This window comes from Dermacentor andersoni, chromosome 1 (assembly GCF_023375885.2).
Source record: "Dermacentor andersoni chromosome 1, qqDerAnde1_hic_scaffold, whole genome shotgun sequence".
NCBI lineage: Eukaryota > Metazoa > Arthropoda > Arachnida > Ixodida > Ixodidae > Dermacentor > Dermacentor andersoni.
This window is the reverse complement of record NC_092814.1, coordinates 38,975,393-38,999,161: the sequence shown is the minus strand read 5'-3', so window position 1 is coordinate 38,999,161 and position 23,769 is coordinate 38,975,393. Positions and strand designations below refer to the sequence as shown.

At 49.7% G+C, this 23,769-nt stretch overlaps 1 protein-coding gene across 2 annotated transcripts in view; it reads right to left on the bottom strand.

Annotated features, from left to right (window-relative positions):
* The window catches only part of LOC126545260 (uncharacterized), a 165,286-nt gene that overhangs the window by 62,017 nt on the left and 79,500 nt on the right, over positions 1-23,769 (bottom strand). For both annotated transcript variants that reach the window (XM_050193036.3, XM_050193037.3), the window contains exon 3: positions 1,785-1,855. In XM_050193036.3, the coding sequence (XP_050048993.1) occupies positions 1,785-1,855 (71 nt within the window). The remainder of the gene's footprint in view (positions 1-1,784; positions 1,856-23,769) is intronic.

The window sequence follows — 23,769 nt, the reverse complement described above, 5'->3', positions numbered from 1 at the left end:
GGGAGAGGAGAAAATAAATAGTGAGCAGATTTCTCTCTCGTTGAAATACTTTAGACGTAAACTCACCTCACCACAAAAGCTACGAACTGTGCAGGCGGAAACCGCGGCGTATGGGCGAAGCTTCGACGGCAGCGTATATGCGGAAAGAATGGAACGAACGAACCGACTTCCTGCCGCGCACTTGCACTGCACGCAGCCAATGCTCCTGCGGAAAGGTGCAGACATCAAAACCAGAGAAAGCTCTGTGCGGCTGACCCGCCGCGTCCTCCGCTCTTGCGGCATTCTGGCACGCAGTGGAAACGAACCGCTGCCAGCTCTCGGAATGGTTGTGTCACTTGCGCCAGGGAAGCGCGATGGCCCAAGAGCCGTCCGGGGCGCACACGCTGTACGCGCGCCTCCTGGCGTTTCGAGTGCTCCTGAATTCACAAGCACACCGCCACATTGATTACGATGCACCATTCCGCTACGCGTAACGGCGCCTGAGGCATCAATACATCCAACTACGTCGCCTGGAACCTCCCTCATAAATCCGAAAAAGAAAACGAAAGCCTGCAATGCCACATCGCAGCCAAGCAATGAGTCAGCAATTTCTCACTGCCATAGTGTTTCACAAGTGCCGTTCTCCGCATCACTACCGCTTTGACATTTCGTGCGAGTATATACAGGGTGTCCCAGCTAACTTTAGCCAGAGTTTTAAAATATGCCGCTGCACTCTAAGACGACGCGACCAAATGCATGTAGCTGATTATTGTATGGAGTAAGCGACGCTATCTTTTTTATCCTGCTTAATTGCATAATTAACCAAAATTAATTAACCAACTTTGGAAGCAACGAAGTTAGGCAAAAAAAAATCCAATTAGAAAGTTGTAGAGCGCTTAGCAAAACGTCCGATTAGAAAGTTTGTAACTTTCTATTGGGCATTAGTGTTCTTCCGCTTACTGCAGATGCCCACGAAATACAAAACAATACTACGTGACATGTCCGCTTGCGCGCCGTGATTTCAGCGTTCCCAAACGTTCCGCGTGCAAACGAACATAGCATTTAGCCGGGTGTTAAAATTAAATTATGGGGTTTTACGTGCCAAAACCACTTTCTGATTACGAGGCACGCCGTAGTGGAGGACTCCGGAAATTTGGACCACCTGGGGTTCTTTAACGTGCACCTAAATCTAAGTACACGGGTGTTTTCGCATTTCGCCCCCATCGAAATGCGGCCGCCGTGGCCTTAGCCGGGTGTTATTATTGCGGCTGCTAATAAGAAAATTATACAATTTACAGACTTGGTGCTTTTAAATGATTGCTCCATAAGTACAGAATACTCATCCACAACCGATTTAGCCAGAAGGAAGAAGCATTGCAGTTAAACCCCTGGCTCCACAAAATTTTCGTTCGTCAAAGCGGCATCTATAAAAAAAAAAAATATCTCGAAGCCTTGCGGATCCGGCTCCCGATGCCCGAGCCGCATAACGCATTCCAGTCCGCTACCATAACAACTTCACAAGTTAAAAAAAGAGGGAGAGAAATTACGCTGACCGTCAGCGCAACCGGCATTGGAAGGCAGTGGCACAGCTTTCAGGCACACCGGGGTATAATGCGGCGCTATATGCGCTGTATGCAGACGACGAAACCCAGCGTACACGCTCGCGTGACGCGGGCTTTCGCCGGCAACAGTTGAGAGATCGAGGCAAAGCTGTAGAAATCAACACGGAATCAAGGCGCCAATGCAGCCGCGCGATATCGTCAGGTCGTCTTCACGGCGGTAAAGAATATGGAGCAGCCGCTCACCTTCTGCCGGGAGTCCTCAGGCGGCCGGAGGTTCGGGAAGTAGAGGGGCGACAACGGTCCCGCCGAGAGGTCTGAAAGGAAGACAAAATCACGTGAACGCGCGGTCCATCTGTGACTCAAGATGTGTACAAATCCACGTAACAAAGATGGGGGGGGGAGTGGAAAGAGTGAATGTGTCGTCACTTTCAGTTCCTCCCATTCTCTTAGCAACCGCTAGACTCCTATCGCACGAATGTGGCAAAACTATATATACATATATGTTGCCATTCACAACCAAACGTACTCGCACGCGTGCACTGCTGCTAGCACAGCGCGGTACACCGACGGCACGCGGAGAGAGAGCGGCAAGCAGCGACTGACCCAAAACGTCGTCGGCCACCTCGAAAGGCCCGCTGGTGCTCTCGGGCGTGTGTCCAGACGGGCCGGCCACATCGCTGAGCATGGGGTCGTGGACTATCTCGTCGTCCTGATTCATGCCGTGACAAGGAAACTCCTCGCTTAGCTCGTCGGGCAGGCAGCACCGGGAGGCAAGCCCAGCGTTGGCCCCAGCAACCGTTCGCCCAGCGGCGTGCGGGCGACACGAGCGCTCAGACACGAGCGGTTCGCTCACGCTGCGGGTCCCCGCGACAATACGCGTGCCGCGAGCACGGAACAGGCGCGCAAGAATTCGCGGCTGTGAACGCAAAACACGGGCTAGGGGTGCGCGCGCTAAGTCGCGCGCCACCGCACGGCTGCGCAGCTCCTGCTACGGAGACCACCGTCGCAAGTTGCGGCGCCAAGTGAGCCTGCCCAACTAGGGCTCGTGTGCGCCGCTGAAACGGGCCCTTGGGAGTGACGCAGTCACCTCCCGACAAGCAAGAACAATCGAGCATGAGGGACGCGGAGGATGTCCCACGGCGTCGTCTTCCAGCGGCTTTGTTCCGGGGCTAGCCACACCAGCGCGAGGCGCCGCGCCGACGTCCGGTCACAGAGACGGTCATCCGAGATGAGAACCCCGCCGACAACGGCAGCCGGCAACCGTCACGGCGCAGCTATAGGACGGCCGCCATGGCGACGCATCGCCGGATCGCGTTGCACCAAGACGCCCCCCGCAGGCCGCGGCGACTGCTGGTCGCACGTGGTACGGACCTCTCGCACGCGGCGCCTCCAATAACGTCGCCGGAAAGCCTCACTGGCAGCGTCGAACGACGACGCGAAGACCCCACACGTGATCACCCATCCAACGGCACAATGGCAACGGCGCACCATCGTTGTCGTGCCCCGGGCACAGGACCCGGCGGCAGTGGATCACGAAATGGGTCGTCGATAAAATGCGAAACGGTTATGACAACGAGCAACGCCTGCGATAACAGGTCAGAAATTTAAAAAAAAGCACACGGCAGGCCCGCCTTCAAGGACGCAAGTATTTGAGACTGCATGCCTCATAGGATGCCGCAAGCACGCAACACTTTAGTGCAAATATCGTCTGAAGCCAGCAATAGTTCATGAATGAGGTTAGAAAGACAGCAGTATGGATTAGAGTCAGGAAAAAGAAGCGTAGGAATCAGACGACGACTGGAAGCAGGAACAAGACATCCTGTTGTCTTGGTTTAAAGGGACACTAAAGCGAAACAATAAATCAGTTCAGACTAATGAAGCATTGTTTGAGAACCCTGCGGGCAGTCATTTAAAAAAAATAGTTTGATTATTAGATGAGAAAATGAAGGTCCAAGTATCAGTATTTGAATTTCGCGCCGGAAATCCCAGCGCCGGTACGTCACCGTGACGTCAGGGATTCCAAAGTATGTTTTCGCATTTGGGCCGCGTTGGCTGAATAAAGGTTTTCGAAACTTGCCATGTTGAATATATGGTTCCATTATAACACAATGTAGTCCATCTGTACCGCTATATATAAGTTGATAGTACATGAGCAGGGTTGTTGGAGAAGTATGGGAGGTTACGCCCTGCAGTGGGCGTAACCAGGCTAATGATGATGATGATGATGTAATTAGTAGGCCCTAGAAGACGCCATCAAAATCCAAGACGTCACAGCCCCCAGGCGCGGGAACTTAAGTAGGCGTCGCCACCCGTATTTCGTTCTTGCGCTTTTTCTGGCTTACCAAACGTCTTATCGTTGTAAGAGTGTTTTTGGTGTTGTAGAACGGCAATTTACTGATGCAGAAGAAATCATTTTTCACTTTAGTGTCCCTTTAAGTTTCCGTCCTGCGCTGGTTTTTCTTAGCGACGAACAAGCAACAAGCGCGATTCGCAGCCATAGATTAGAGAATGGACGAAGTGGAGAAATGGGCAGGTGATGTGCTGCGTGAACGGTCAATAGGAGCAACAGTGCCAAGGTAACGGAAACGCTGTAAAGGGCAGCAGTGCATTAAATGGCATGATGAGATTCGGACATTTATATAGGCCTAGGATAGGCTGAGCTAATGGAGGACAGAGGAAACGAACTTTTTGGGAGTGGCCTTCGTCCTACAATGGACATAACATAGGCGGCTGCTGGTGATGGCTTCGCACACTTGAATTACTCGTAAAGCAAGTCATAAGAAGGCAACAAAGACACCAAGGATGGCATGGGGGAATTTACTTGTACTTACTAATTGCATTAAATAAATGATAAATTAATGGAAATCAAAGTGGATGAAAAAAAAACAACTGGCCGCAGGTGGGATACGAACCCACGTCTTCGCATTACGCGTGTGATGCTCGAACAAATTGAGCTACGATTATCTCAAATATATCTGCGATGTCGAACGTGCCTTTACTATTACTACTAACGAGGTGTTTGGTTACATTCTACATATGTAGCCAAGGCTCCGTGTTGTTTCGGATAGCTGAAGTGCACCGTTAAGCTAATGCTTAAGAGCTCCTCAAGTGAAAACTATTCATGCTGCCAACACGGCCTACAGAGTGAGGACCTTCACAACAGTTTTCCCCACGCGGGCAAACGAGCGCGATATGAAACTGATCAGGAATCAAACAGAGACCTCCAGGAACCAGCTGGCCGCTGAACTAGGAGTACAGTGACAAGTGCAGCAGAGTGGTAACCGCCTCCAAGAGGCAGGCACGTGTGCCCAAATCACGTGTGTGTGTGTGTGTGTGTGTGTGTGTGTGTGTGTGTGTGTGTGTGTGTGTGTGTGTGTGTGTGTGTGCGTGTGCGTGTGCGTGTGCGTGTGCGTGTGCGTGTGCGTGTGCGTGTGTGTGTGCGTGTGTGTGTGTGCGTGCGCGTGCGTGCGCGAGAGAGAGAGAGGGAGGGAGGGAGGTTAACCAGAGATTATCTCCGGTTGGCTACCCTGTACCGGGGGAGGGGCAAAGGGATGCGATAGGCTGTCGGAAAACGTTAGGGGCCAGGAAATATCTTTAAGTACAAATCAGAGAGACTTTTTGGCAGTGCGTTTACATGCTGCACAGAGAACCCACCATTTCGCATGACATAGCATTTCGCCCCAATGACTTGCATGGCTCTTTCTAGCGAATGTCATATCAAAGCACATGCATCATACGTGGCTCCAGCAAGCACTGTGTGCCGCCTGTGGATCGCATAATACGTAGGCACAATATGTCTGCCCTCCACAGGTAGGAGAATCACTACCACGACTGCTACCGCACAAGCGAGCGCTGAAAGGACAAACGCAAGGAGCACTCGGGTCAGGCGCCGTTTGCCATTTCTTTGTCTCGTATCCCGCGCTTGCGTCCTTTCACCGCTCGCTTTAGTGGCCTGCTGTAATTGTGAACGCACTGACCTGGCAGCGACTTCTGTTACGCAATGGCGCCTAACGACGCAGCAGCAGAGTAACAATTCCGCTGCTAGGCGAGCTTCACGGCAGCGAACGAGGCAGACGCCGTGCGTTGGAAGAGATTGGCTCAATTAGTGCGCGCGCAAATAGCGAAGCGATATCGCATTTAGCTCCTGTCCTCCCTGCTGCTGTCGCAGCTGCGAAAAGGGGCGATAGATTGTGACCAACCTTCTCGTCGTTAGCCAACACGTCACCGCTATCGGTCACTCGGGGCGACAGATTAACCGCGGGGATAAGCGTGGTCCCGAGAGCGATAGCGAAGCCCGGGCCGGTGTAAAGATTCCGTTCATTCGATTCCATTCCTTTCCTGCAATCCACTGCTCTCGACCGGCCCATGGTGATAGGCGGAGCGCCGCTCGGACATACGACGCGCGAAAAGGAACAGAATTGGAATTGAATCGTTCCGGTCATGATTATGGCTGTTAAGACTGTGCTTGTTCTCGCGCGTTGCGCATGTTGCAACTGCGAAATTGAAGTAAGAACTCGGAGCATAACCTTTAGCCAGCAAGTTCTTGCCAAACACCAGCTTCAAGAAATACGGACTCAATAATATGCCGCGAAATGCATTTCTGTTCAACAGTCCTCCGCAGTGCGATATGTGCGGACACATTAACTGGAGCAGCAATGCATCTTTCCGCATATTTTGTGCCTAGATTTGTCCAATCTAGTAATAGGCAAAACGTTTCTAGCAAAACGTTATGCTTTGAGTACGCGTCGAACAGCCGAGAGACCATATACGTTTCAACCAAGGCGACGCTTGTGCGTCGGTCTGTCTAGGTGACAGCCCAGTCGGAGTGCCTAGGCCTCCTGTTATCTACACAAGACATTTAGGAAGATGGAGACGAACTGATCAAAACTGTGGGCGAACAAAGGAAGCCCGAAGGCCAGAACCAACGTTTCGACAAGAAGAGTTCTCTTTCATGAGGAAGACAAGTCCCCTTGTCGAAAAACATTGGATCACGGATGGAGCGCCCCTCGTTCGCCAACTGTTTTGGTCAACTCTCGTTACCTAGCAGGCGCTGCTCAGCATAGCCATCAACAAGGACTGCACTGCGCGTGAGCAAGGCGCCATGATGTTCATACATGGTTCCTGAATGGCATGTATCATGGTTGCCGGGGCACCTTATGAACATCCTGTGCATCAAGAGCATAGGAAATGGAAGAAGCTGTAGCAAGAGCAGCAGCAGACATTTCCTCCAGCAGATCCTTCGGTAAACGGGCACTTTGGGGCGGATAAAAAATCCTTATCGATCGCTCCGCGCTGCTGTCCTCACCAGGCACTGACAGAAACAGGCCAGCTGCTACAACAACCACTCTTACAGGTCAACTGCTCAGGGTGCGATCGTGCCAATACGTCAAAAGGACGGCCAAGATTAGGTGACAAAAAAACTGAGTTCGCTGTTAATTTAGCCAATTAAGATGCTGTTACCACGCGACAACTACGACCACAAGAAAGCAGTATACCACCAGAGCGGTCCAGAAGCGACTTGCTAGGCCGACCCCCAGGGATCGCAGAAGAATAATGAACAGCTTTTACTTCATTCATTGACTGCAAGCTGGGCGAGTTGGTACAGCAACGCGACACGGCGCTAAAGAGTAGCGCGGAAACAAGGCAGAAACGGCACAGACGCCCCAGCTCGGAAATGAAATGATGCAGCGACAACACTAACAGGGTGTCTACCAAGTTGACATTTCCAAATTCTCCGAATTTTTCAGGTTTTCCCAGAGTCCCTTTGCACGAGTGCCAGAGAACTTTATTTTATGTCAAGACGTGCTGACATGCATGTTAAAATTTTTTTTAAAAATGACTTAATCCAGTTTGAATGCTAAGGAGTAGTGTTTATTTTACTCAAAAATAAAACAGAAGGGACGGGTTAGTAAAATGCACAGCGAATAAAATATCTTAGAAAAAGAATGGTAAATCCCATTGCAAATCGAGTCAAATATTTTCATACACAAATAAAAAGAAATGCATACAAAAGAAAATTTGTCATTGTCACATGTGAGATTCTCTCTCTCTACAGCTGTTAAGTCAACCTCAACTATCCTGACATACTCTCAGCCCGCGCATAACGCATCAGCGTTGCGTGTAAATGCTTTAAAGAGTTTGCTTTGGTTTGACTGAAGGACAGCTGCATATCGGCGTCAGCCAACACTTTGTTTCTTGAGCTCAAGCTCCTTCAAAGAGGCGGCGGCACACTTTTCCGTTCATTCCTCAATTCGTCGGTCCTTTGAGTCATCCTCCTTCCGCCACGCGTTCGCCCCGCGGACCATTTGAAGCATACTCTTGATGTGTTGTACAGTCAACGTCCAATGTTTCGGACTCCCTAGGTGCCGCGAAAACGTCCAAAAAATGAATGCATGTCGTTTACTGCCCTTAAGGGCTCAAATCACCAGAGGCACATCCGAAAAGGCTCTGAAGGTCTGCCAGTACACTTATTAGGCATATCGGCGCTCGTACTGTGACAGGAGACGGCGTGTGCACGCGTGTATAACTAATGAATACATACTGTATCCCGTGACAATTGCCCCTTCACACGCTTATGCTTCACCGCAAAACTTCGTGTATGCTTCACCGCGTAACACTCCTGTACTGAGGCGAATTCGACTTTCGGGAACCGGCATTATGCAACGCGCCGTGCTTTCCGAGCTTCGAAGCCAATCGCGAGGATTACAAAGGCAAAGTCGGTGCCAGTGCTGATAGCGGCGAATTGATTTAATGAAAAACACGGCACCGAACAGCAAGAAGCTTAATAGCGGACGTCGAAGCAGCTAGGCCTAGCGTTGCCGCGGTGTTGGCTATGGCTGCCAGCGGGTCTGCATGCGAGAGCACCGGTTCGAGGCGGCGAGATAATCAAAATGGCGGCGGTGGTGGCTTTCATTAATGTCGTTTCGGACCTGCGGTCACGGTAGAAAGTCCGGAAAATCAGACCGCGAAGGGTTCTTGCGTCCGAAATTTCAGACGTTCTTATACATTGACTGAGTGTAAGTGAGAGGTTTGTAAAGAAAGTGTAAATTAGAAAGTTGTACAGCAACATGAAAAACTCCCGGTACAACTTTCTGTTGCTCAATACCTGCTACATAAAGGTGTCTTCCCAGCGTGAAAGAAGCCCGCGAGTACACGCTAAGTGCCCCGAGCGGCCGGCCAGTCGCGTGGCAATTTTGCGTGAATTTACGGGCTTCTTTTACGTTCGGAAAAACACTTATGTAGCACGCATTGGGAGACAAAAAAGCTGTATCGGGAGTTTTACAGCGAAAGCTGTATATGACTAACCTCCCGTAGTTTTTTTTTTTTTTTCGTCCGGCAACAAAAAAAAAAACATCATGTGGGCCGATCCTGGTGATAGTGCAGAAAGGGTCCAAGCTCAATGGCACATACACCTGTGGGCTCGGGAACCTGTAACGCGCCCTTGAACTATTCCTGTCTGGCACACGTGGGACCCAAAGAGCTCCCAGGCACACGGGTAAGAACAGATGTTTCGTTCACTGAATTTGCATGCGGAAAATCTCAATCACGATGTAATCCTGAACGAGATACCCGTTCTGTGTCTTTCGGAAACGTGGTCAGACTCGCTCGCCCAGCTGAACGGCTACGCCGGAGTCGTGTGGGATCGCCGGGCGGAGTCGCGTGCTGCAGATGTTGCTATATAATTAAAGAACATTGAAGTGCAACCGTTCGATCGTGGGATGAACAGAATCGTCACCGACTGTGCGGATGTTTGTGCCATACAAACGGAAGCAGGAATCGTGATCTCGACGGTGTACATCTCGCCCGATACTTCCAAATCCGAAATGAAGGAGTGAATGAATGAATGTGTGGTTTTTAGTGGCGCAAGGGCCATGTATGACAAATAGCGCCATGCCAGTGTTATACGCCAGTCAGACGGGCAAATTTAGTGACACTTCGAGCGAGTGCACTTCGCATTTAGTGTCACTCGCAGGCTGTCAGACGTAAAGGCCTAGTGACACTTGCTGCGGAGTGCACTTGCCAGCTAGTGCGTTCAGCGAACTCGCTTGGCTGCGATGGTCTTGCCTTGGCTCATGACGACTGCTCACAACATGCATCACGTGGGTTACACGTCGTCACGGCGTAGGAGCGTCCATGCTGTCTGCTAGAGAGAAGCCGGTTTTGCTTCGTACGAACGCTCGACGATGTCAGTAAGCCTCTAAACTAACCGCCCTTTCGTTTAAACCATTCCCGCCCCTCCCGGCATTTCACCTGGGCGCAGAATTCTCTCCTTGCGTTTCCGCTCCAAATATGTTCAGCGAGCCCACCAAAGCCGGCACCATATGTGCCGTCACCATGTGCGTCTCATTAGTTTCGTCTTCACCCCTGGCAGGCGATGCCGCTGGGCATACGGCGTGCCGTGTATGTCATTAGGCTTTTGGCTCATTGTAGCTTCAATTGTGCCTCTGCAATGCTATCTTCGAGAGTGTCTCCTTTTCTTCAAAGACGCCGACAGCCGTACGTGGAAGCTGCAACGCGGAAGTTTGTGAAGGAGTTTCGGTACGTGCGTTCCTCCTTTTTTGGGTGCTTTTGTAAGTTTGCTTTCTATTCTCGTTTATGTACCCCGTCTTTATGGAAATAAAGCTAAACTTTTCAGTGAGTGCTTGTCGTGTGGCCTGTCTCAGCAAAAGGAACACGCAACTGGCGTTTTCTCCGGCCGCAACTCGTCATGATTATGATATTTTTTTTTATTGCAACACATTGTCTTAATAAGCATTTCTTTTTGCAATATGAAAGTAACCGCTTCTAAAACTCAGAATGCTGTGAATAATATCAAGCTTCACCAATAACTCTACAATTCTAAATCGCCATTGTCATCAATCCCGAATGACACTTCATTTTGCTGTTTAGCACGTGCACGCCGCCATAACGCTGTTGAAGTGACACTCGCCGAGGCAAAGCGCACTCGGTCGAAATTTCACTATATCTGCCCGTCTAACTTCGGTATTAGTGATTTCGCAGTGGGAGTGATGGGTTCTATGAAGTTGATGTAACGTGGCTGTAAAGGGGCCTTAAAATGCCAGTATTCTTAGGCCCCTTTTTTAGGCACTATACTAGAAGGCCACGGCACTACTAGTATAGTGCTGTGGCCAATCTTTGCATCTTTGTATTTCAAGGGCTCTGGTGAGGCAGCTGCCTCGCCAGAGCCCTTGAAACACAAGGGCCTGGAAGCATGTGCTATACAACACTGCTATCGCAGCGGCATCCTCTGAAGAGAGGAAGCGCTACGAATGTATGGGACTAATAACATGTAGGACAACACCATTCAGGAAACCGAGGACTACTTTGGTGTTAAAAAGCGGTTCTTTACCAAGAAACACAGCCGGGTGAAGTGGGACACGATAGCGGTATGCCAGAGGAAAATGTTTCTCTCAGCTTCGGCTTCCCGACACTCCAGTAGGGCATGGAGGACGGTCAGCCTCTCCCCGCATCTACCACAGGTTGGAGGTTCATTCCAGTAAATAGAAAATTATGGGTGCAAAATGTGTGTCCTATTCTGAGACGACAGAATAGGACATATGTTCGGCATGACTTTGTTGCGGAGGGCCAGAAACCTAACTGTGGCTTGATCACGTGCAGCTTATTAGTTTCCACGTCCCACAAGCGTTGCCAGTGGTCTCACAGTTTCCCTCATAAGATAGGCTTTAGATCTGCAGCAGGGACCGCAGCGGTAAGAGCAGCTTGCGATGTAATTGATGTGGCCATTCGGTCTGCTAGAACATTACCCTCGATGCCTCTAAGGCCAGGTACCCAGCATATAATGACATGCTGGTTAGTTATGCACGCTCAACACAGAACGGAGTAGAGCTCAATAAGTGCAAGGTTTTTGTGTTTACACAGTGACTTCAGAGCTTTTACGACGCTTAGGGAGTCCGTAAATATGACTGTTTTTCGAAGTTTTCATTTCCTTATATGATTCACTTAGCGCATCACTTGTGCTTCAGGTGTGCTTCACTAGTGCTTCACTTAACAGTGCATGGGCCTCGGACGTAAATATATTTGTTTCCGGGTGCAGTGCGCCAGATTCCGAGAAACATGGCCCGATAGCTGCGTAAGACACCCCTGCATGTGACTTGTAAGCGCCTGTGTAAAACTCAGAGCAGGAGTACTAGTACTGGAGTTCAAGGAAATGCATTTTAGTATGTGCCTCTGGCGCATGTTTCGTGACATCTACAAACGATGTATCACAGTCTATGAGCTGCCACTGCCATGGTGGTAACAGTTTCGCTTGAGTCACAGGACAATGTTCAAGAAGTGGAACACCCATTTCCTCAATGAGGTTCCTCACACGCAAAGCGAACGGCTTCCTCACTGCAGGTCGGTTATGGGAGAACGTAGCAGCGGCGTTATCGTTTTAAGAAAGATGTCCAATGTTCGCTTGTACTCTCAGAAAATATGCAAAACTGCTGTACGACCGCTGCAGGTGAAGTGACCGCTGATTTGATTCTATACGTAGAGGCTCTGGATTGGACTTGTCCTGAAAGCACAGGTCGTAAGACGGATACCCAGATGGTGGACGGGATCTAGGGTTTTTAATGCACTTGGTGTTGCAGAATTATAAATTATAGCTCCGTAATCAAGGCGGAAGCGGACAAGACTGTTACATAATTTCGGAAGGCACTTTTGATCACTACCCCATGTAGTGCGTGACAGAAGCTTTAGAAGGTTTTCAGACATTTTATTTTCAGATTTTGAATATGGGGAATAAACGTGAGCTTAGAGTCTAAAGTGATTGCCAGGAATTTATGTTGGCTGCTCACAGAGAGATGGTCTCCCTTGATCGTAATACTAGGCAGTGGTGCTAGCCCTCTTTTGTTTGAGTAGAGTACGCAGGTACTTTGGATGTTTATTTTAAAGCCGTTCTCATCCGCCGATTTAGACAATTTGTTTATACCAAGCTGCACTTGTCGTTCGCAGATAGCAATATTGCATGATTTGAAACTTACTAGCACATCACCGACATAAACGGAATGAAATATTGCGCGTGGAACGACTGTATGCAGACTGTTCATTTTTACAATAAAGAGAGTGCAACTAAGCACGCCCGCTTGCGGAACACCAGTTTCTTGGGTGAATGTTTTAGATAAAGCATTGCCTACTTTTACGCGAAAAGTGCGGTTAGACAGACAGCTTTCAATTGCGTTTAACATGTTCCCATGGACGCCCATCGCGGAAATATCGCGGAGGATCCCGAATCCCCCTGTCGTGTCGTACGCTTTCTCTAGGTCTGGAAATACTGAAAGTAAAAACCGCTTATGAATGGACGCACCTCTGATGTTTGCCTCAATGCGGACAAGGTGACCTTCCCTCTCTGAAACCACATTAAAGGGGGTCTAGTTTGTTGTTACTTTCTAGGAAGCTGATTAAGCGCCGGTTTACCATTTTTTTCAAAAACTTTGCACAAACAGCTTGCTAGCGCTATTGGCCTGTATAGCTGCTGGCTAAGGCCAGGTCTTTCCTTTGTTTAAATAGTGGGATGACTAACTTCTTTCCACGACGACGATGGCATTGAAAAGATGGCATTGAAAAGAGATAAAGTGTGTTTCCAGTGTTTCAGGGTGTAGGTACCCAATGATTTCGTACATGGTACGATCGCCACCTGGCGCCGAGTTGTTGCAACAATTAAGCAAGAGACGCCTTAAGATCAGCCAGAGTAAATGGGCAATTGTAAGCATCGCTCGATGAACCTTTGCGGTTTAGGGGATGCTGCTCTTCGCGTTCTTTGAGTCTTATGAATGTTTCTGTATAGTGCAATGCACCCGAGACATATTGAAAGTGTTCGCCTAGACAATCTGCCTGATCTTCCAGGCTATCATTTTGGCTACTTACTAAAGGTAGGGAATGTGACTCCCGACCTATTAACTTATTCACCCTATTCCATACTCTTGTTTCATCGGTGTACGAATTTATACTGGAGATGTACCTATCCCAAATTTCTCTTTTTGCACGTCGACGTGTTCTCTTGCCTTGTGACTTGGCCTGTCTGAAATTAATTAGTTTTTCTGCGGTTGGAGAATTGCGAAGCAATTCAACAATTCAACTAATTCGACAATTTTATTGCTAAGCGCGAGCCCGACACTAATAAACTGAGCTCTTTGCCACTCGCACATTCGCAGTCGTGACACGGGCAGCACAGGTCAGGCACTGCAATGTGTCATGGCTAGAATGCATGGCTTCTTGGACTAACGGTCGGCGAGCCTCTTTCTGAACGTCGGCTATTGCGAAAGCTTAAGTACAGGGCACGATATGAAACCGGTTTACCCAAGTGTCACAGCACAACAACGTCCGACAGTGACTGCAGCGCCTGTTCAGGAAACATTGGGAGACACGATGCGAGATCCAAGCATGCGCGCTCGATCTTCAGAGCGTTGAAACATAGCGGAGTGAGTAAAAACAAACAAATCACATATGTCTTCTGCATTCATCTTACACACGATACTTCAGAAACATGGCGCCTCGAGGGGGGGGGGGGGGGGGCACCAAAGGCCTTGACCAGCCGACGGTCGCGACACCGAAGGCCGTATATGCTCTTCCTCCATATAAGAAATACGTGCACACATACATAGCACTGCTTTAAGGACTGACCTATATTGGTCTTCTCGGCGTAATATCAACCTCGCTGGGATCACGCGCGTCATGCTGATGAGCAGGCTTGAAGACGTTGCCCAACTCTTGAGCCCCACGCAGTCACAAAGACAGTGAAAAGAGACCGACAGAGCTAAACATGCCATAACCAGAGAGCTGGGTACGCAATACAGGTTTTTATCTTTCTTAAAACTAAGACGTCGTAAAGCGAGACGAAGGTCAGACGAGCCGAGAAAACGGGCGCTAAGAAGGCGATACGTCTTGCCTATAGAAACTTAACCTTCGTTTTTTCCCTCGGGCTCTAGAAGTAAGACGCATCACCATCTTTACAGTATGCGCACTCGCAACGAGGAGTTACCGCTCCGCAGTCTCCACGCGTGACAGTTTGTATCGGCGCTCCGGCTGATTCGCAGCGTGTCTGATACTGAATGCGAAGCGGTTCAGGGAAGGACAGAAGGCGCGCAGTATTTCGTCGGACGCAACGGGACAAGACTAGAGGACTTGGTTTTGGATAGGATTTCTACGATTTCCATTACTCTGGAGGCGGCAGTGAAAGGCCTAATAACTTTTGGAGGTAGGCAAGCCGCTTTTTCAATCTACAGCCTGCGGCCTAAATTGAGGAAGGAGCACAGCTTGGCGAATATAGCCGGGCGATGACAGAAAAGGAAAATAAGCACTAAATCTCGCTTTGAATTAAATAAGATGCACGTTGGCGTTCGTTCATGAACAAATTGAGGGATTCACGTTTTCACTTTTCTTCGCAAGACTTCGGTCGGCTTATATGTATATCCTGCGTTCACAGCGAAGGTGTTTACCTCTAGCCCCCGTATGCATCCCCGCATGCGTTCCCGGGGGGCGGGGGGGTTACCCTGGCCGGCTTATGTCCGTATCACGGCGCGTGGACAGCAATGCGTGGGCCGATCCCGGAGATAGTGCAATACCGCGCCGACCCCTTGCGGAGGTGAAGTAGGTTTCAAGCACTCCGCCAACTTCCAAAGTTTAATATCTTGGGTCCAAATAGAACCCCATAACCACAAACTCGGCGTTGTAATTTATATATATATATATATATATATATATATATATATATATATATATATATATATATATAAAGTACACCTAGGGTAGCAATTTGGCCTTCGTGCGCTTTATTTGTTTTAAATTCTGTTTGATGACATGTGCACGTGGCCTGCGCTTCTGTGGTCATAATGTCACGCGCGTCAGAGGTGCCGGCGCGGCTGCAGCAGCGGTTGCGGCGTGTATGCATAGGAGGCGCGGTGACCGCGGCGGCGCTTGTGTCGGCGCTTGTGTGGTGCCGCGTGAAAAAAAAAAATGATTTCATAATGTGTGCTGCCTAAACAGCTGCGCTGGCAATCCGTTCCTATATGAATGTTGTGGCCCCACGAATTTTTATGACTTTTCATTTGATAAACATGACACTATGCTGTTTAAATGTATGAGGACATCGAACGGAACGTATCACTAGGGATCACTAATGATTCGGAATCATCAACTAACGATGGTAACTAACCAAAAATACTCATGTTCTCACGTTTTGATTGATAGCAATGAGGACATGCACAAATAAAAGCTACTAGCTCTCACACTCAACAAAGTGATTTCTGATCCCTAGTGACTTCGTCCTACGATCTCCTAGATATCTTTTCGTGAAGGAGACAAAAGAACGTAATACATCAGCGGCAAAAGCGTGTGACGTTCGCTGAAAGTCTCCGTCCTAGCGTTCGCTCGTCAGACCTATCAGGCGATGGCCGGAGAGGCCTACAGTGATCCCTATGGGGAGCACACCGCTTCTCGCCACGGAGGCTTTCGGAAGACGTCTACGGGCTTTGACTCCGCGAACGGCTATCCGCAGTGCCGGCATCGAATGAAGCGTTCAGCTTCAGTAACCCCGAGCAGATGAGCACGGCCTTGGCGGCAGCACTCGCCGCTGCTCTTTCCAGCTAAGGCAGGCGATGTGCAGTGCATCCCGCCCCCACGGCACGGGCGAGATGCGTCACACGCAAGTTCAGTAGCAGCGACGATCGATCTCAGAGCCATCTGGGTTCAGCGACCAGCAGCGACAGGCGCGGTCCGCGAGCTGACGTCAGCCGAGGAGAGGGCGGGAAGCCACGCTGGGCACGGAGGGCCCGCATTCCTCCTGACCGGCATGTCCAGTGGCCCGTGCTCGCAGCCGCCGCCACCGGTGGGCCAAGGCTGCCCAGGGCGCAGTGCGTTGGCCGACACGGTGAGCCGAAGAGGCGACCGTGGCGACAGTGGAGTCGCCAAGTCGGAACTGACGGGGAAAGACCGGCAAATACGCGAACCGAAAGGCGACGCCCACGCCCGGTTTTTGAGTATACAACTCGCAGAACGAACGGTTAAGTGCGGCCTAACGTCAGACACGTCATTCTGCTAATCATGACGTCAGCGAGCAATGACTTGTCTTCGTCAGGGCAGCAGGCAGGTGGCCTCAGAGACTGTCGACGCCGAGTAGAACTTGGCCATGATATTCCCGGGATAGCGACGCGATCAGTCACAAGACGGGCACGCTTGTGCAGTGGGGGTCAGAGTCACTAGAAAATTTGTGGTGCCTCGATGTGGCAACCTAGTGCATCCTCGATGTGGCACCCTCGTTGAGGCACCCTAGTGAGGGTCAGGTGCACGTTAAAGTTACTGTGCATACAAAGTAATTTTAGTGCGGGTTGGTGTACCTGTACATGCGAGTCTGTTGGGAAAGTCGGTTCTTGGAGCTAGCGGCTAGAAACTGGCACTCTGTTCGGAAGAGCCGTGGCGGTTTGCGGTCTAATCGTGATAACCACTGCAAGTCTGCGCACGAAACCCAGAAAACGTAGAGTCCCTAAAAGAACGTACGGCCGCGTATTCCTTTTTTCAGCTATATAGAAAAATAGGAAAACATTCTTGACTGCAAGCACGCGCATAACCTGTACTACACATTTTTATTTTTTGTAAAGGTTTGCAAAATGTAAAAATGTTGCAAATTAGGGTTCTGCAATAGGAAAACGGCCGCTCTTACGCCACGACATGATGCTCGCCAGAAAAGAGGCAACAACAAAAGGGTGGCGACGCCACCCTGAAGTTGTCGCACCACCATGACGTCAATTTGGCACCGTCTATTCGCGTAGACTTGATGTGTTATGGCGCAAAGGCCATTGAGGCCATAGAGCACCGCGCGTTAATTACTCATCGGTAAAGAGTGACTACATTCCATATTAATATAATCGAGGCCTCCATTTAAACAGTTTTGATGTATTTTCCTGAGCTGAAACGGCCGAAATACCAAAAATACTTCAAAATCCCAGACGCCACAAAGATGCGCCGGCGCTGAAGTTTTGGGCGCGAAATTAAGAACTTGGGCCTTATTTTCCGAAAGTAATGACCTTACCCTCCCAAATGAATTACTGTAGTCATGAAAGGGAAAAGAAAACACTTTACCTGCCTAAACTTATTTAGTGAATAGCTCTAACATCTCCATGATGCTGCCTGCGGAACGTGACTATAACGTTTCATCAATACTTAAAGTCAAAGGGGTTGGGGGGGGGGGGGGGGGGGAGGACTTGACCGTCCTTCATTTTTTGAGTGGCGCGGCCCCCCCGCGGCAAGTCAACTGTAGCATTGTGGCAACCATTCTATATGTGCTGGAGGTCATTTTGATACGAGTAGTGACTTGTGCGGGACAATATAACTCACTAATTTTTAGATGATTTAATCGCTATTAATCAGCTGATGTAGTCAAGAGTTCGACGAAAGTTCGCCTGGTTAGGTAACATGATGATGGGGAAATTGCGGTCACTGACTGTGTTATTTTCATCTTGACTTGGTCAGTGACCGCAATTTCTTCATATCAGTTGATGTGGCATGCGCAAAAACAGGAACGCAGGTATTGTCGTACTGCTGCATGCATTTCCCCGAGGCACTACAGATGCCACTCACCACCTTCGTTCGACAGATTTTTGTCATAGCATACTGTTTCGTGAGCCACCTGAGCGTGAAGCTACCTGCTCGTGAATTAGTGATGTTATTAGTTCATTTTCATTCGTTTAATTCATTATGAGTGATGTGTTATACCAAATATGCATGCGCTTTGTACCCTTTTGTAGGTAAGTAGGTGTGAAACAATAAAATATATTGTTCTAGAGCCTGAGCTTATCAATGAAGCAAGGCAAAAATGTTCTGAGTTGCGGCTACACTTATTTGTTTTGAGTTCACATATTTTTAAACCTTCACCTCAAGAGTTATTTTTGAAAATACGCTTCCAGAACTCCAATATTTTCTATGTGCTTGACTGAATGGGCACATTAAATAAAGGCCCTAAGTACACTCAGAATAATATGTTTATTTGCAGAACATCCATAAAAATGTTTAATTCGAGGGAAAGTTGGCTTCACTACATTGCTTGAATTTGGCTTTATCAGCGCCAATAAAGTAAACAAAAGGTAAGCCGCTTCTGTGGCCCGTGAGACTTGTGATGAAGCCGACTGTCACGTAGAAGTGCACATGAAACCCCATATTACAAGTGTCATTCCAGTCTTCACAGCGTGCATGCGTTTTCTTCTTTGTATACCTTTTTTTTTTTTTTTTGTCCGTAGTATCACTATCGCTTTCGACTCCAAGTTTAGCCTTCTTCATAGTGTGAAGAATTCTCACTGAAAATTAATTGAAATTGGGTTATGGGGTTTTACGAGCCAAAACCGCTACGATTATGAGGCACGCCGTAGCGGGGGACTGGGGATTAATTTCGACCGCCTGGGGCTGCTCAAAGCGTACCCATTGCACGGTACACGGGCGTTTTTGCATTTCGCATTTCGGCCTCATCGAAATGCGGCCACCGCGGCCGCATTTCGATCCCGCGCCTTCGCAAAGAATGAATTCTCACTGATTTCCCTTTTTTGGCAGTTTATTTGCGGAAAGTCCCCGTGACTTGTTCCATCTATTCCACACGCGCGCGCGCGCGCGATGCATGGTCGCCGCCCCATGAGGGGCTTCCCGTGTACACTGAAGGGAGACTTCAAGCCCCGAGTTTCATACGGCGGACGTTTCAGCGGCGAAACGGAAGTTACTTTAACGACAACACGCTGCCCGCGCATCAGTTCATCTATAGATATGCGTCAAGAACTTGGCAATATTATGTACGCTATATACCTCTTCAAGCGGCACGCAAGTAACGCGGAGGAGCACGCGCGACGGCAATCCATTCCCGCTCACTGGGCCGCGCTGGAGCAAGAGCCACGGATCAGGCTGAACGCGGTCATTTTGTAACGTTAAAGGAGCGTGCTATAACACAGCTCAGAAAAAAACGACGGCGCCGATAAGTGAGTGAACGGAAGTCTGCGTCGGCGCACAGACCTGAATTGGCACGAGGAACAAGCCGCCCGAAAATTACCGCCAGCCGTCCTCCCTCCACAAAGCAGCCCCGAAGGCTGGTACGTGGCGACGCGACGGAAGAAACGTTCACGAAAGGAGCTTACCTCGTCAGCGCCGTTTTCTAAGGCCCGTTGTCACGGGCGAGGTGGCGACGCCCCGAACTGAACCGCCGTAACGGCGGATGGAGCGAGTTCGATCGGGCGTGACTCGTCGTCTTTGTCTTTGCCACGCTCTGCGGAGGTTGGCCACGCAGCTGACACAGCGCGAGCTTCCCAGCGAAGCTAATCTCAGCAGCGGCTGAGAAAAAGACGTTCCCTGTGGACACGCGGGCGCCCCTGGAACGCGCAATGACATCTTCCATATGGAAGGGGTGCTGCGAGGGCTTTTACGCGACGTCTCTACCGTGCAATCGGGTGGCGCCGAGCGCGATGGCGCTCCACTCCGTTGCTCGGACTTGGAACATACCGTGCCGTGAAGAGACGACGAGGGACGGTCACTGCGCAGCACGCATGCGTCGAACACCGCCACTTCCGGTTCTCACCACTGGCAACCGTCACAAGGGACTTCGCAATAAACGTGTAAAATAAGCAAGCACAATTAGACGAACTAAATGGGACTAAAGCTGCTCGCTATGGAATAGTTGGAGGGTTTGCATCTGCTTTGAAAAGCGCGCCTTGAAAGCATGCGAAGTTCGGCATGGGTGAATGCAGCAGTAATGACGGACGAAAAAAAAAAAAAAATGTAGGTGTATGCAGCTAGGGCCACAACACACATGCCCTGAGCGACCGAGTATACGGTTGCGGATTGCTCAGCGTTGTATCAAGAGAGCGCGGTGCCATGCGGCTGCGAGGCCTGGGTCAAAACTGATTACAGCTGGGAAGGGGGAGGTCTCATTTATAATGACTCAGGAAAAAGCGGCACACCCGTTGGCGCCATTAGCCCCGGGCCCTCGGATTTCTCAATCCGGCACCGAGGCTGCCAAGCAAGTCCAAGCACACGCGAATGCCACCGGCTTGCGGCAGCGACAACCTCGAGATTAGCACGACGCGCCGGTTACTGCACTTCGCAACAGCGGGTCTGCGCGGAGAATTTCCTTGCGCTGCCATAGCAGCGAAAACGCAGTTGGGATAGCCCGAGTTGCGCTTGGCTAGGCGCCTGGGCTCTTTTTATGTCCGTTACAAAATAGGAAACAGCGGATTTCTTGAACAAGATTCGATCCTTTGTCACCATGAAGACTGAGTACAGCTGCCGTAGAAACCAAGCCCAGCGGAACATTCAACGCGCAAGACAGGGGGTAATTTCTCCGTGCTATCATTGCAAATGAAGCTGTATGGGCGAGAATTCATGAAAAACAGCACGATGTGCGCAGGCCAAGTGGATGATGAGCCGATGTGCCGTAGAGGAATGACGCATCCTGTTCTCATCGCAGGTGCGCCTTCGGCGGTGCAAACAACAAAGCGCGCGTCGGCTCAACTGCGACGGCGTCATGGCAACTGCGGCCCCTTCTCCTGAAGCGGCCGTCATTTCTTGGATGCCCCCTCGGAGCAACCCCCTCCGGCATCCCGAAACTCCCCCGTTCATTATCCCTGCTGGGAAGCGCATCAACGCATACACAGAGCTGCAGCAGAAAAGAAAAAGAAGGCGAGCGAGAAGAGTGGCAGCAGCGGGCCGCTGGGGCTCCCAGGAGATTTTGACCGCGAATCAATAGTGCGCATGCGCAGCCAGAAGTGCCCCGCCCCCTCCTCTACGGCCTAGGTGGGTGAGGGAACGTCGACGAGGAGTGTTCGCAAAGAAACGGCTACGCGCGCGTCCCCCGGACGCTTAATTATACATACCGCTTTATAATAAACGCACTGGCGGCCATGTTAAAACCTTACAGCAGCAAACGGAAACTTGGCCGAAAAAAGTGCCTCAATCGCGCCCCACGAATGCCTCAATCGAAGAAGCATTCCACAGTGGCACCGAGTACACACTTACGCGGAAGGGTGGCTACAAGTCGTCATGGCGCGCAAGGGAGCGCAGACGTGCGCGCCGTATTCTCCTAACATATGTGTTAAACTTTTCATCATCATTGTCATCATCGGCCTAGTTATGTACTCAGCAGGACGAAGGCCACTCCCAGAGATCTCCAATTACCCTTGTCTTGAGCTAGCAGATTCCAAGTTATGCCTGGAAATTTCTTCGTCACACCACCCAATTCTCTGCTGTCCTCGATTGAGCTTCCCTTGCTTTGGCACCCATTCTGTAACTAACATACCACATGTTATCTGCCCTACGGATTACATGGTCTGTCCTTCTTAATGTCAACTAGAATATCCGCTACCGACGTTTTTTGCTCTCTTTATCCACACCGCTGTCTTCCTGTATGGCTCTTAAGGTAACGCCTAACATTTTTTTTTTTTTTTTCGTTCAAGGATAGCGGTAAGCTGCCGATCATGGTTCGTTAATACCTGCCATATGCGCTCCAACATATTTATTATGTAGGTTTCGTTGTCATGATCAAAGTACCCTGTGAGTAATTTGCCTAGATAAACGTATACTCTTGCACAGATTTTAGTCTAAAGGCTGGCTACCATTCATAAATTGTCGTTCTCTTTCCAGGCTATCGAACACTACCTTTGTCTTCTACCATATTAATATTCAAACCAATCTCTTATATACATTGTCGGCTAAGGTCCTCAATCATTTGTTGCAAGTCATCTCAGGCGTTCCTAAACAGGAGAACATGCAAACCGCAGGTTGCCGAGCTATTCGCTTTTGATCCTCACTCCTAGTCCTACTGACGGCACGGACGAAGAGCCGTTTCAAAAAAGTTTTATTCATTCATTCATTTTCGTAGTCCTTGCTAGTCTTATAGCTTGAATACTTCCAAGCATACAATGAATAGCGTTGGAGAGATTGTGTCCCCTAGCCAGATCCCTTTCTCGGCAGTCTTTTTCCTCTCTCCTTGCGGGGACATTTTAGACGGGGACAACACAAGTGTTAAAGCTGCTCCATGAAAGCGAGGAGTGCAGCGTGGTCAGAGGCATCGGACAACTGAGTGTGTGTGTGAACGTGTGGTTCTGGTTCGTTCTGAGGTCGCGCAAGGTCCGCTTTACATAGGGCCACTTTACAGCGGACAGTAAAGCGGACAGTAGGATGTAAAGCGGACAGTTCCGCTTTACATAGGGCCACTGTTTTCGACGAGCCCTTCGTAGAGGCCTTGATATTGTTGTCGATGACGTTTTTACCCCCTTTGGCTGTGTTTGTTCCCTCCAATTTCAATGTCCGTTGCCCGATAGATGCCGCTCTCTCCGTTCTTCATTATGTCCCCAAACCGCCTTCCCTCTCAGATGCAACGCCAGCGATACCAAAAACGTAGTTATCGGGAAATCCAGACGGCAATCTTGTCATCAACAGTGTGTTTCCGTGGATAACGTTCCCAGGCAATAGCCACGGCAGCTGTTGAAGTCAGCTACAGAAGCAGGAGACGCGCAAATTCAGATAACTCACGAGACTTTCGAATGCTGGAACCCAGGAACAGGTGACGCCAAGTTTCGCAAAGGGCCACTCAATAGCCCGATCTTGAAGGGAAAAGAGCGATACACCGTGTCCTGTGTCTTTTTTCAGCGTTTGTCCCGTGTCTGGCTTCCTTCGTCCTGTCTTCGCTTATTAAAACATGCAAGTGTGAACCAACTAGCCCAGCAACACGTTATCTTAAGGGTGTGGTAGGGGCGCATCTCCCGTCGGAAAGGAACTGGTGCGATTTTGGAGAAAAGCGAATGAGCTCATTGTCTTGGGATCCTGCGCCTGTTCACATATTCGTTCTTAGCGACTCTATTAAGGTGCTTTGATGAGCTGAGCGAATCAGCAAATGTTTACCAGGCTTGTTAACGACAGAATTCTTGGACAACAGTCCCCAATGCAGAAAGTTTGAAACTATAGCTTCCACGAACGTATGAAAGGAAGAAGGTGGGTGCCCTTTCGGTGCCGCAATATCAACGTATAGAATCACTTTCGTTCGTTCTTTCTTTTGTGTGCGTGAGTGCGTGCGTGCGTGCGTGTGCGTGCGAGTGAGTGAGTGAGTGAGTGAGTGAGTGAGTGAGTGAGTGAGTGAGTGAGTGAGTGAGTGAGTGAGTGAGTGAGTGAGTGAGTGAGTGAGTGTGAGTGTGTGTGAGTGTGTGTGAGTGTGTGTGAGTGTGTGTGAGTGTGTGTGTGTGAGTGAGTGTGAGTGTGTGTGTGA